The sequence below is a fragment of the Prorops nasuta genome, unplaced genomic scaffold, assembly GCF_024137725.1.
Source record: "Prorops nasuta isolate Cenicafe-Biocafe unplaced genomic scaffold, Cenicafe_Pnas_1.2 PNAS00003, whole genome shotgun sequence".
In the NCBI taxonomy this organism is placed as follows: domain Eukaryota; kingdom Metazoa; phylum Arthropoda; class Insecta; order Hymenoptera; family Bethylidae; genus Prorops; species Prorops nasuta.
The window spans coordinates 4,433,550-4,448,288 of NW_027116800.1; the positions used below are offsets into that span (position 1 = coordinate 4,433,550).

Sequence of the window (14,739 nt, forward strand, 5' to 3'; positions counted from 1 at the left end):
ATAACATTTTTTTACGCATGATAATTTGTTCTATTTTTATTTTAGGGGGCTCCGCCCCCTGCGCCTCCGAACCCCCCGCTCTCCTCCCTACCCTTCTTAGAATCACTGCCTTCAAAAACCTGCATCTACCCTTTTACGTACTCATTCATTAATCATTTCATTCACTCTTTGGTTACAATTAATTCATACTGAACAATTTATTAATACATTACAAATCTGTAATGCACTCATGATAAAAAATATCGTTTGTTACTCGGGACTACTTGACAATTATACTCGTGTGATGGTAGCCCTCGCTTCGCTCGTGCTGCCAACTTCACACTCGTCCACAATCGTCAACTTTCGTCCCTTGTAACAAAATCTACTATTTCAGAAAAGGTTCTCCTCGACAAAGTTAATGCTCGGTTTGGATCAAGAAGAGCTACTCATATCGAATTTGACGAGCTAAATATTTAAGATACGAAAAGAAAATTCATCTGTTTCCAAGAAAAAATCACTCGAGTGTTTTTCAGAATATAAATAACGCAAGAAAATCTATTCGCTTGCTTTCTTTGGAAATGATACTAATAATTATCGGCAGCACGAGAGAGCGAAATTAAGAACGTGACTTGACCGATATGTGCGTCTTATTATTACGTGACATCGGGATGTATACTCTGCAGTAAGGTCTAGCTAGCAGGATCTTTGCGAGGTGAGCCACTCGATTACGTATAATGTGGGGTAAAGAAAAGAAGGAAAGAAGATGAGTGAAAGAAGTTTACAAGAGATAAGACTCTCGAGCAAAAACAAGAAGAATACTGCATAGCATAATTCGGTTATTATCGAGTGATGAGAACAGAATTTTTCGCATTTATGGCACTGCACGATCAACGTGGATCATTACTCGATTCTCAAACACGAGGAGCATCGAACTATAATATACATATACCATATACAGCTTACATGAAATAACGATATAAGCATTGCCCGTTTTATTCCTTCGCATTGGCATCATTATCTTCCTGTGAAAATTGCAAATTGCACGCAATATTCCTGACATTGCCCAAGAGTCGAATTTAGCTCGTCGGAAAATCGAATAAACCGTTTAAACGAATCCTGCTCTCTACGATCGAAACTCAACGGAATGACAGAGAATAATTTATCGTTTAGGAGATAGCTATATAGCATGTAATATTGTTACTATCAGATAAGTGCGATGAAAGTGCAAAAGGTTAAGATTCAGTTTCGTGTTCTGCGCTACCGGGAAGGGATTGTTCTCGAGGAAAGGGAGATTATTATTTCATGTGTATCACTGTATGATAAAAAGCTGAAAATTGTTTCAATTATTCATGCAGGCAATATAATTTATTTTTACATATAATTAAGTAGGAGAAAAAAGAATGGTACCGAGGTACAATATTTTTCTATATATATAGGATTGTGAAGATATTCAACTGGAAAAATATTGAAAAAGTTTTCTGAAATTGCGATAAAAAAATCGGGAAGATTTTCAACGATACGATTGTTGATTTGCACGGATTATTTTTATTTACATAAATTACACACAAGTGCGATGAGGAAAGTGCAGGATGTTAAGGCTGAGTTTTGTTCCGCTACCGAGAAAGGATTAATCTTGAGGAAGTGTAGGATTTTCGACGTATATTGTGATGAAAAGGTCGGGAAAATTTTCAAAGGCACGGATGTTTATGCGCAAGCGAACATCATAAGATAGTTTTATCGCATCGTTGCATCGGGAGAACTTTCTTCGACGTAGCAGTTGCGACAAGCTGTCAGGTAAAACGAGCCTCACATCCGTACGATAACGGCGTGGTGTCGGTAGAATCAACTTTTACGGCCCCCGCAACAAACGCGACAATTAGTGACTCAGGCTTTTCACTCATTTATACGCATTTCTTTAATCAACCCACCGACTTTTCATCATTTTCTTTCCTTATATATGACGATCCAACAAAGAGCTGTGGTAATGCAAATGTTCCGAGCTATTTCTTTAATTATCAGTGATTTTTTTTCTCTCTTTTTATAATTAATATATATATATATATATATTTTAACACGATAAACTCGCTTTAACGTTAATTATTTTAATAGTTAAAACTTTGGTTAGATTTTTTTTTTTTTAGAATTCAGATTCCATATTTATGTATTTAATGGACGTCTAATTAGTGTTCATGAGTTAATAGAGAAGTATATATAAGCAGCATCATCCATTCCAGCCCCCGCAAGCAACGCAACAACTAGTGACTCACTTGGACTCTCATCTACGCAAAATTTACTTACGTACGCATCTGCCTTTCCACTTTATATCACTTAATCCCAAGATTTGCTTTTCCTGTCTGACGCGTGATTAAAATTTAATATAATGTAACGAAAAGCAGCTTCTAGCTTTACAATAATTCTTGACTCCGATCAAATTTACATATATTTATAAAAATGTTCCCCCTATCTTTCCCAGTACTAATCAAATGTTAGCGTTTGAATGAGATATAGGGAGGGGTATAGAGCGAGATACTTTATTAAGACACGGTGCTCGCGCGTGGATAAGTAATATATTGATCATTCCTCGCATGATAATTAATAAGGAATCTGGGGCAGAGAGGTGAAAAAGCTGTGCGAGGAGTCGGTTGTTGCATGGATACGAGGGATGTGTGAGAAGGTTCTGTGTACTGGTGTACCAATTAAAAATAAGATTTAATATACAAATGAAAATAATTAACTCTAGGATTAATTAGAAGAGAAGGATATTTATACATTCGAAAAATTATTCAAATACTGATTAGCAGTTCTGTACAATAATTAAAAAACTGTAAAAATGTCGTAAGTATGTGGAGAAAACAATTTTCAACTAGATTTATTAATGTTGCAATCAATAATCTATTGACTGTTATTTTATAGTGAAATTTAAAGCACGCGAATATCCCAATTATTTCTATTCATAAATCCAATTAGGAGAATTTATGATTCAATGTCCGTTATTAGAGGCAATAGCGAGATATTCGAAGCGATCGCGAGAAAATAAAGTGAAATAAACGAATGGGGAGAGGAATTTATGGTAAAAGTGAGCCCGTATAGAATTGGAAAATGGATACTTTATGTGGAATATTGATGAATCGCGTAAATCTCAAGTTTGGCGGTAGAATTTTGTCGGCTTGCTAGGTAAAAGCACGGAAATGGTAAATTTATGCGGATAATGGTTTTGGTGTGCGTTAATTAAAACTGAACAGTTGGGCGTTGTACATATTACTATTATGTATACTATATTGCTATATGAAAGTCAGGGCTATGCGTAATAACGCGCGAAACGAAGGTGCTCGCCTTCCGCGAATTTCGAGTCCACTGCAAATTACAATCAGCCGCAAGAAGCCGGGAGAAAGTTGGAAAAAAGGCAAGAATTATATTCCAGACGCAAAATCCAAGCCACTATACCGACGAAACCAACGTAACATTGCAAAACCCAATGACGTTCCAACCTTCCAGCACTCTGCAAATTCAACAAACTCTAATGTAACGTGTCATTTTTCATCATTTTTCACACGCAAACCACACATGTTTTTCATTTTCTTTCCTTCCCATTCGTAACAATTCATTTAGTTAATTGCAACCGAAGGATTGTGCAGGGAGAAAGTTGTCTATTGAATATTAATCATGTTTCTGTAATAAACACTCGTAGGAAAGAATATTGATCTTATACATCGAATATTGCAATAAATCAGACGTTTTGTCAGAATTATTAAATTTCGGTCAATTGAATATTTGCTATATATATATATATATAAAATAAATCAACGCAGTTTCTCATGTAGAATTTATACGGGGTAATTGCTATTTGTCAAGGGAGATTGCTCAATTTAGCAAGAATTGTTGTACCCTTTCGTTTATGCTAATATAGGATGGATTTAAAACTGATGAACCACTGTGATAAAAGCTTGGCGTGCTAATATCTTCATTAAAAAGGATAATTTCTCGATACACTATAGGAGACCTTTACGTTTACGAAGGGTTGCATTAGTTTTATCGATTATTGCGAAAGTCAGACGTGCACAACTTTGTTGATTGCGTAATTCTCCAGCCATATCAGTCTCTCTTGAACTTATAAAGGATGTGCAGAGCTATGTATATATATATATATATATATATATGGAGATATAATGTGGCATGGATGTCGCTTTTATGGTTTAAAAAAAGCTTCATTTAAGGTCGAGATTGAGAATGCTAATTACTCGGCAAACGAAGCATCGTTCAGGATGATTGCAGTTTAAGTAGCTCTCTCACCAATGTGAACGTCTTTTCTATGTGTGTGTGAGAGAGTGAAAGAGACAACATTGGAAATTAACCTCCGCTCTAATAGACCCTTTCGCAGAATTCCAATGTAGACTCGTGTCCATCAAACTGATTTTACCCTTTCAGCATTAATTTCTCCAAACGCTCACAATGAAATGATTTCATTTTGAAAATAGCCTCGGGGTTCGCTCTCGTAATTATATACTCAAAGCAACCAACAATTATATTGATTGATATTTCATAAAAATGATAATGAATTTGTAACAAGTTATCAAACCACTTATTCCGCAGTGAAGGAAACGACTCGCTTTGCTAAAAAATAATGAAACAACTCGTTCGAAGAGTGCGATTTTTTCAGTCCGCGACAGACATTCGTCTCGGGGTCTCCATATTTGAAACTCCTGGTGCACCGGGCGATCCAGTTTTATCTCGACGAATGATAACAATTTCCCTTTGCAACTTGAAACTAGTTTTTCGCTCCGGACGATCGATCCGTCGAGCGTTGATCGAGTTTCGAGGAGATTATATATAGTCGCCCGAGTCTTGTCGTCGCTCGCTTGAAAATTCAGCTTTGCGCTCGAAGAACTCGAAGAAGATTCCGGGCAGTTGGATCGGACTCGTCCAATTCGCGCATAATCAAATAATTACAGCCGAGTCTCGCACGAACGTCTCCGCGTCCCACGTGTTTCGACCGCGATGCATATATATCGCGTACGCTCATCGCACTCGCGATACACGCCTGGATATCCCACGGGACCGCATTCCAACTCCAACCATCCACCAGCAGACTCTTCCAGCTAAATCTACGAGTCACGCTTTCGTCGGAGCATCCTCGCGCGACCACTCCGACCAGCTCGCTCATTCTATATATGTATATATGCATAGCTATATGTCTCTGTCACTCAACTTGGATCCACATCAGCCTTGTATAAAATTGATCAAATAAGCTTTACGCGAATATCGCTATATAGTTTTATTTCGATCACCGAGCATCATCATTTTAATATATTTCAATAAAAAATAAAACTTGTCGCAAACAGAAATTTCTCCGGGTTTTCCACAGAAAATGCAACGATTTAGAGGTTATATCGTAAAGTTGTATTAGGAATCCTAAGGAAATTTAGAGCCTGTTTTAACTCGAAAGATTTCTATATTTAATAACTATCTCGCGAAATGGAACGTAATTTATAGGTGATAATTCATCGTTGTATCGCTCTGCAAACAAATTTCTTTAGCAGCAAAGCTTAATTTCACGGATCGCGGCTCTGTCGGACGAGAGCTTATGAACCCTCTCGCCGATGTACACGGTTACTTGCACCCGTCTCGATTCACTATCGCCATTCTCAAATACAGTTTCTGCCGGCGCCTCCAACAGCCTCTCTATATAGATACCAATGAACATGCTCGCGCCTCGCACAAGGAAACACACCATGGCTCGACACAAAAACCCACTTAACCCCAGCCTTGAAAAATCTTCATTTTCGCACAATTCGATCGATAAATCTTCTCTCTCTCCCGCCTTTAAACAAATAATATGCTTCCACGCGAAAGAGCATACATTATATATATAGTATATATATAATTATTCTTGGAATATTTCTAATCATTCTCATCACATACTCCTTTATAATCGAGTACAATTTTCGTCACTCTTCTCGAATACGTGCAGCTATAACTAGTGTCAAATGACAAATCATGAAATACTTGCTCTGCACAAAATTTATTATCGTTGAAATTTCTTCCCGAGAATTCCAAGGGAGAGAAAAATTTAAGAGGGGTTTTTAAGGTACGATTTTATCATAGGCTTTACATATATATATACACGCAGGTATGTTAGAATATCCGATTTGACTAGACGCAGAGATAGCTCTTAATAGCGATTCTACTTTATGCATCCTGTCCTTTCTCCCTGCCATCTCACGCGTTTCTTCGTAGCTTATCGCTAGACTCTCATTGTTCGACGATCGAGTGAGAGAGAGAGAGAGAGAGAGAGAGAGAGAGACCTTGCTTGCAATGCTAGACGCACAGGATCAAGCCAACCCTCGACCCATACATCTTTTCCTAAAAGCATTGTCCTGCATTCTGTGCATATATAACATGCACAGATTTCCGGAAATCCGCGAGGCGTTCCATCTCCTCTGCGCAAAAGTCCTTGGACTCGCGCAGTCTAGCTCCCATTTTCTTGCATTTCTATACATATATATACTTTTACGCAAACGTACATATATTTCCATGTATATAAATACCTTGCAGCAAAAATCCATGCAGCGCGAGGTTCATGGCTACGAAATGCTTGATCTCTTCAGTCTGAAACAGAATAACACACAATCAACGTTAGAGAATATGATAATAAGAGTGGCGCGCGATGTTATCTCCGCGGCGGCTCGTAGAGAAATTTTCAACGGTAGCAACCCTGTTAAATTATGCAAACCTCGTGTGTTCTGCGAAACGCGAGTAGCAATTTTCCAGTGGTGGGGAACATTCGAATAATCCTCTGCTGCTATAGCTGCTACGACTTTGTATTATTTGTATATTGTTAAGGTTAATGTACTGCTACGCGTAAATAATGCGAAAATTCATGCGAATGCTTGTAAAATATTGATCGATGCGAGACATTTATATATAATTATGGTTGTGCTCGTGAGTGAGTGGCAGCTAACGGGAGCAATCTCAGTCGTAGCTGGTCCCGATTGTAAGTAAATATATACCATAGTGGCAAAGAAAATGTCAACTCGGCCTCCTATACAGCTGATACACTCCGCTCGCGTTATCTCTTCGTGCACACTCATATACCTATATATTGTACACGATATTAGCCAGGAAGTCCGTGTCCTTTTCAATCGTCTCGCTGTTACTCCCACGGGAAACCCGTTTAATTCGATTTATATAGATCACTTTCATCCGTTATCTTCAAAAGCGTCCGATAGAAAAATAATTGGCCTCCATAAATCACCCACCCCACCTTTAACGATCGACTAAAACTGACAAATTGGACGATTTTCCGAAACCTTGACATAAAACCACCTATATTATTTTCTCATATTTCAATACCATACTTGCATGGAATCAGATGCGAGTCGCTGCGGGTTAGAATTTGATTAATTTGCAAATGTTGTAAAAAAAATGAATAAGTTTCTTTTACAATTCATGCTCTCTATTTCGAAAAAATGTTTATATAGAATATATATATATATATATATATATATTGGAATTGGTTTAAAGCGTAGGATATTCTCGTTATAATTCCTACTCGAGTGTCGCAGGGTATAATAGTGGCGCATTTGGCGTTTCGACCTCGTCCGATGTCACAAGAGACTCGTGAGTCGATTGCGTACGTGGTACGCATAATTGAAAAAGGACTCCTTATTGGGGAAATGAAGGTGGGGGTTAGTTGGTTTTAAAAGAAAGACCAGACAATGCCGAGTAACTGCAGTTGAGCGGAAATAATACCGGCGAAACTTTAATATATGGCTGCACAAGCGGTGCAGCTGGCGCAAAGTGCCGTTCGCGTGACCCAAATTGCTTTAGCTCGAAAAACTTTGTTAACTCGCGCCTCTTCCGATACATCTCGAAGGTTTTCCGAGCGCGTTTCACGGCCGTGATTGGCGGATCTCGCGTGCGCGCGCGCGCGCGCGCGCTCCAAATTATCCCGAGTCACTCTCTCTTATTTGCTCTCGACCGATTTGCACCAGAATCCGCCCTGAAAATATTATAATGCTGCAAGCTGCACTGTGAAAAACCAACCTATAAACTTTCCATCCATTCACGTAATTCAAATATAACAAGATTAATATCTTTTTGTTTTCTTCTTTTATTATTTTATCGTCGTAATGTTATTTCAACTTGAATAAATTGTTCGACAGAATTAATTAAAATTCTTTTTGCGCCTCGCGAGTTGACTTTTTCTATTCGACGATAATTGTTTCGATCCGTCGCTTAATTGCGACATTTTTTCGAAGAGTTTTAGACGGCTGGTGATTGATGCATCACGAATGATAGTTTTCGCCACTGTGAAGATTCGTGTCGATAATAACGAGATTAATAATCGCGGGTTTATTTTCTACCAGATTTTGTTTGAGCTTGAATAAGTTGTACGACAGAATCAATCAAAATTATTTTTATTTCGGTTTGCAAACGAAGATCCGTATGTTCAAGGAACGTTTCAATTCCGCTGATTAATTACGAGGTTGTAGAGTGGAGTTTTCGGCATGTGACTGATGCATTATGAATGACAATACTATATATATATATATATATATATATACAGCTGATTTATTTCGCTACCGAAAGATCTTGTCGACAGTAACGAGATTATAATTTTCTATTTTCTCTTATCATCGTCTAATTTTCCAGCTTGAATCAGATGTACGACAGAATAAATTAAAGTAGGTTTTGCACATGCATGGATTTATAAGTAAAACTAATGTGTATTCAAAGAACGTTTGAATGATGTTGATTAATTACGAGGTTGTAGAGTGGGATTTTTCGGGTGTGTGTGACTATGGTGCATTATGAATAATAATATAATATATACACCTGTATAATATAATACCTACCTGATCCTTAAGATTCGATCTCACCACTGGAGAATTATCGTCGATCATAAGAACATAATAATTTTCTATTACATTTAATAATTCTGATTAATAATTATAAAGTTATATGGTAGAGTTTTCGAGAAGTGACATTTACATTATAAATGATAAGAAATATTTCAACTATATATACAACTGTACCTCTTGAACAGTGAAAGATTTCTCATGGATAATAACAAGATTAAAATTGTCTATCATACCTTATCATTGTTGTATTATTTCAACTTGAATGAATGGTAGGACAGAATCATTTAAAATCATTATTACATTGATTTGCAATCGGAGATATGGGTATATTGAAGGAACGTTTCGTTGACTGATTACGAGGTTGTGGAGCGGAATTTTCGGGATGTGTGTGTGACTGGTGCATTATGAATGATAGTAGCTGGCAGCTGGCTGGCCCCTTTCGCCACTGGATGACTGAAAGGATTCTCGTCGAGCATACGAAACGATTGGACGGCTGCTATTTACGTGCGTGCGATTTTAAAGGAGAATGTGGTGATGGTGGTGGTGGAGGCCCGAATGGCCATTCGTGCGTCGAGGAACTCGCTCGTGTTCTTCTCAAAGACGATTTTCACCTTACATAAAACCAGCACATCGACCGTGCCTCGTTTCCACGGCGAACAACTTTCCCTGATTCTGTCCACCAGCTCTATACATATACGCAAAAATATATATAAATTTAATTGTATGTGTCTTCTTACAGTATATATATATATATATACACACATAATGACGAATACACGAGAGGATGACCACGCCTCGGTGATGTGATTGCGATCATTGCTAAAAACAATTTCACGCTACTTACGCTCCGAAGCCTCGGTTTAATATAATAAACCAAATCACCCTGGATCCAAATCAATTTCACACCGTAACACCCACGCAATCGATACTTCCTATTAATCTTATCTTTGAACAACAAAATTGCCATTTTTTTTACGCAAAAATTAATTTCACGCTCCTACCTTTGTTCGCGCGTGTGGGATGTACACTTTTGCAATCTCGATACGCTCCGAACGAATTTCATTTTAATGCTCCATCCGCACGTATACTATATACGTCATGATTCTTCGCGGAATTCAATTTCTTATAATATTTCGTCATGTATCCTTCCAGTCTGAAATAAACGGAGAGACTTTCGTCGATTGGAAGAAGCATTAAAACGAAGCGTGCAATTTCACTTAGAAATTGTGCTATTTGAATTGGTATATACACAGCACATATTATATGTAGATATACGAAGAGGCGAAGAAAGAAGGGAGGAAGAGGCGAGCTAGGTTAACCGCATCAGTGTGATTGTGGAAAATACTGCTCTGTGCTCCACTATATATATATCGACCAGAGAGGAGAGAGATATTGAGGCTTCTGCCGCAGGGAGCTTTTAATTTTTTCCAAGCAAACTGCTAATCTCCGATACATCGGTATCGAGGAAAGTGAATTCGAAATCGACCACACCCGCGAGATAAAATACAAGCGTGCGTGCGTGACACGACTCGAGATCAGAACTCTATATATATATATATATATATATATGAGTTTTATAGCGAGGTGGAAAATTGAAAACCTGAGATGCACTTGCAGCATCGTGGTTCAGGTGGCAAGGCTATCGAACACTAGTTGAAATAAATAATTAGCACGTACCTTTGTAAATGTATATATATATATATATATATTATAAGCGCCTTCCATGAAGAATTAAATCCAGTTAATGCGTCTCCGCAGTTAAATATATATATATAGCTTTCTCATTCAGCCTCCAAGCATAATTTCATATCGAATTTCCTGATCACTCGGAGAACCATTTCTATATTGCACCTGCACTCGTCCAACCTTTTCTATCCGTGTTTTAACAATCTTTCTGGACTTTGACAATTCACTCGTATACGTGCATTATATTATATTTTACCCTGCAATCAGAGATTCGAGGAGAATAATTAAAATCCATCATCCTGCGAGGTCCGAGTCGAGCCTCGAGGAGCCGACAGCGAGCATTTCTTTTATTCTCGTTGAATTACTCTCCATGTAATTTCAGGTTATAAATATTTACTGTACAAGCTAATTTTGAAACTCGAACCGTCCCATGCTGGAGCTCACCTTTTAACGGTGGTGTAATGCGCTGCATCGGTCGATCACGACCCAGATACATAAGATACACTTACGGTTAAGGCTAAGCGCATCCTACATTCTCGCTATAAATCACAAGAAGCGCGGGAGCGCGAGTTTTAGAGAAAGCGAACGGCCCAACGACTCGTTTAGTTACTCGCTCTCAATCACAATGTGTATATATATATTTTCAAGAATCCGCCAATTTACCAAACCACAACGTTTATCGCCCCCTTAACACACACTCTGTAATTATATATATACCACCCCTTCCTGTCACTCGATATTCATTAGGATCAGTCCAATTGGCCAAAAAATCAATTTCCTCTCTTTCGTTCATTTGCGTATGAAATTCCAATTTATACGATTATGATCCATTCGTTTAATTTCATTCGAAGAATATATAATTATTATGGTTAATTAAAAAATAATCTCGAGGATAATTAAAATATTTGTATACGTCGTAGAGCGAATATAAAGATTCTAGATCGTAATACGCAGTTTCATGGAATTTTCAAGGTTTTTAATTACGATAATTAAGCGCGATGATATATATAGTATAGGCACTAAAATATAAATTACTTATTACTTCAGTAATTTTTGTCCAAGCTATATACACTGTAATTGTGAACAGATAAATTTTATACCGTATATATATATATATATATATATATATACCGTAGCTATAATATTTTCTCCCTGTACAAATTAGTCGGAATTAATTCGTTGATCGAGCAGCGTGGCAGGACTATATCTCTGAGATTATTTCGCCAGTGCCAGGGGGAATTAAGACAACGCGAGAAAATCTCGCTTCGGGATGATACATTCGCGCGCCTGTTGAATCCTGCTACTTTCTAAATCTAAACCAACCAACGCGAATCCTATGGATCGATCGGATATCGAGATTTTATTCCCTTTCGTGACTATAGTCACGAGCTTTCTTCTACGTGCTTTATATCTATTCAAATTACACTTTATATTTTGCAAATTTATTTTCTCGCACTTTATTCAGATTACACACGTCGAGTTTCTTACATTGCAGTGAAGCACTGCTTTGGGCAACTAATTCAATTAACGGAAGAAATGGAAGGAAAAAGGAGAAATGAAATGGAAAAGGCTCGCGCGTGTGTATATAATAATTATCCAATCGATTTCTACGTGGGACGTAAACAAATCCATAGTGGAGATTCGTTTGAGCGGATCGATCGTTGTTTGCACCGGGCCGTTGTTGTTTTTCCTCGTGATATTCCATGTAATTACATTAATTACCGATATAAACGGAGAAATCTCCCGCGGTAAGAGCCAACGTGTTCCGTACGATTGAAAAGTATATGTATATATATATATATATATGTACTTTGAATTATGGTAAGAGAATTCTCGTCGTTTGTTGCGTTATTCGGTAATGCCTTGCACTCTAATAAGGCAAGCGAGAGTCATTTCCGGTTCGGCACGGTTGAGCTGCCCAACCATAGCCCGATCGATCCAGCGGAAATCGCCCCAAGCTTTGCCCGCTGATCCATGGATCATCTGGATCAACGTTTCTCCCCTTTTTAGGGGATCACCAGGAAACATCACGAATTTTCTTACATTTTAATCCCCCAGCAAACCAATCAGCGTTCTCCAACCATCGCAGTACCATGCATCATTTACCAGCCATTTTTATCTCACCTCGATCAATACATATACTTATTGATGCAAAAACCTGCACTATTTACAGATCGATAATTCCTCGTCGAGCTCAGCAGCCTATTGATCCATGCATCATCCGAATCGACGTTTCTTTCTCCTCCTTCCGCAGTGATAATCGCTACAACTACACTGAAAAAAAAATGCGATTAAATCTATATCATCGATGCAATTGAGATAAATGTAATTAAATCAATGAAACATTTAGTAGTTCAATTGTATCGTATTTACTATGATTATGTCGAAAAGTTGATTGAATAATATCATGTTATTGAAAAATGTACTTGAAACAAGAGTAAATAAGAATATAAGACATAATTATATACTTCTTGGAATTACATATCGAATTAAAAAAATTTACAAGTTTAATTGAAAAGATAGTATTAGTTAAATACAATTAATAAATTCATTCAATACTTTTTGCAATTGATACAATATTATTTGTAATAGCACGCTGTACAATTGGTATCTTAAGGTGCAATATTTGGTTAAATTATTTTTGTAATTGTTTCATGTTAATGTAGTATTGGTACAATTAAATATACCATTAGAACATTTAAAGTGAGTAGATATTCATTTAATTAAATATGCCTATAAGAGAAGTATATGTTGTTTTGAAAATATAATTCACCTCCAATTTCGTACAATAAATAACAACAAGTAAATTGATAATTTCAAAGAATTGTTTCAATACTATTTAAAATTGGTATGAATAAAGAATAGGATTGATTATGCAGCGTTTTATGTATAAATTCTATTTTAGAATGTAATTACATATTCAATTGTAATTGACTTGTTTATCGTATAAAGAGGCTGCGTGATTTTCTTTTCAAAACAATTTGTGCTCCTTTTAGAAACTAATTTAATTATTAAACATTTACTTCCTTTATGTGTAATAATATATATAATTATATGAATACTACATTAACATGATGCAATTACATAAACAACTTAAACCAAATATTGCATCATGAGATATCAATTGACAAGTTACCATCAAAAAATAATATTGTATCAACTGAAAGAAGTATTAAATGAATGATCGATTGCATTTAATTGATTATATCTTTTCAATCAAACCTTTCAACATTTTTAATGTCATATATAGTTATAGGAAATAGATAATTATACGTCATATCGTCGTTCGTTCTTATAATTTAAGTATATTTTTCAATAACACAAGAGGTTATTTAATCTATTTGTCGATGTAAATATAGTAGATTTAATAGAAATGAACTACCAAAATTGCGATTGGATCTATTAAAATTAGCAAAATTGCATCGACGATATTGACTCAGACTCCTTATTACAGTGATTTCTTTAATGAAAAAACATTCAAAATTTCGCGCTGGATACGATTGAAACGTTATTGGTACTTTTGTTTACCAACCGAAGCCAAGTCTGCTCTGCGGCGTCCGCGTGACGACCGGCTCAATCTGACGTGTTCTGACTTGTACGAAGCAAACGGCATGGTGGTAACAATCGCGGCAAGACCTCATCGAGCTTTAAAGAAGATATTGCGTTTATTAGGAATATTTTTGTAAGTGACTCTGATAAAGTCGGTATATTCTATAATGTGCAGTAATCAATTTGATGAGATAAATATCCTATTAGAAGATTGGGGATTACAGATATTAAAAAAGCGATTTGAAGGTAAGTCGAAATTCTTCACTATTTTATTGCTTCTGATATAATTCAGTCAATAGTCTAAATTTTCGAGCTAGACTTTATGCATGGTAAATTGGAATTGTTATTTTTCTCAAATGAACCCTCTGTAATTTCTGTTGTCTCTATAGTATTTACGGTGTTAACTTAATCAAAAAACAAAGATGGCTACACACGAGTGCATAATAGTGTAAAGAATTCATTCGAGGGAACAAAAAATCTAACATTATATAGAGTCGTTTCGAGCCTTTGTTGTTTTGCTTGTAATATTTTGTAATCGGAAATCATTTTATTACCAAATTCGTCTAAATATTCACGTCATGTGTTTATAATCACCAGCTTTCTATATTCGATAAAAAAATAGTATGATATTAAAAAATGTTCGTTCTTATGCAGTATATTTATT

General features: G+C 36.5%; 1 protein-coding gene across 1 annotated transcript in view; it reads right to left on the bottom strand.

Moving 5' to 3' along the window:
* The window catches only part of LOC136785069 (enolase-phosphatase E1-like), a 70,809-nt gene that overhangs the window by 30,434 nt on the left and 25,636 nt on the right, over nucleotides 1–14,739 (bottom strand). The window contains exon 2 of the mRNA XM_066746089.1: nucleotides 6,525–6,585. Coding sequence (XP_066602186.1) covers nucleotides 6,525–6,558 — 34 coding nt within the window. The 5' untranslated portion in view covers nucleotides 6,559–6,585. The remainder of the gene's footprint in view (nucleotides 1–6,524; nucleotides 6,586–14,739) is intronic.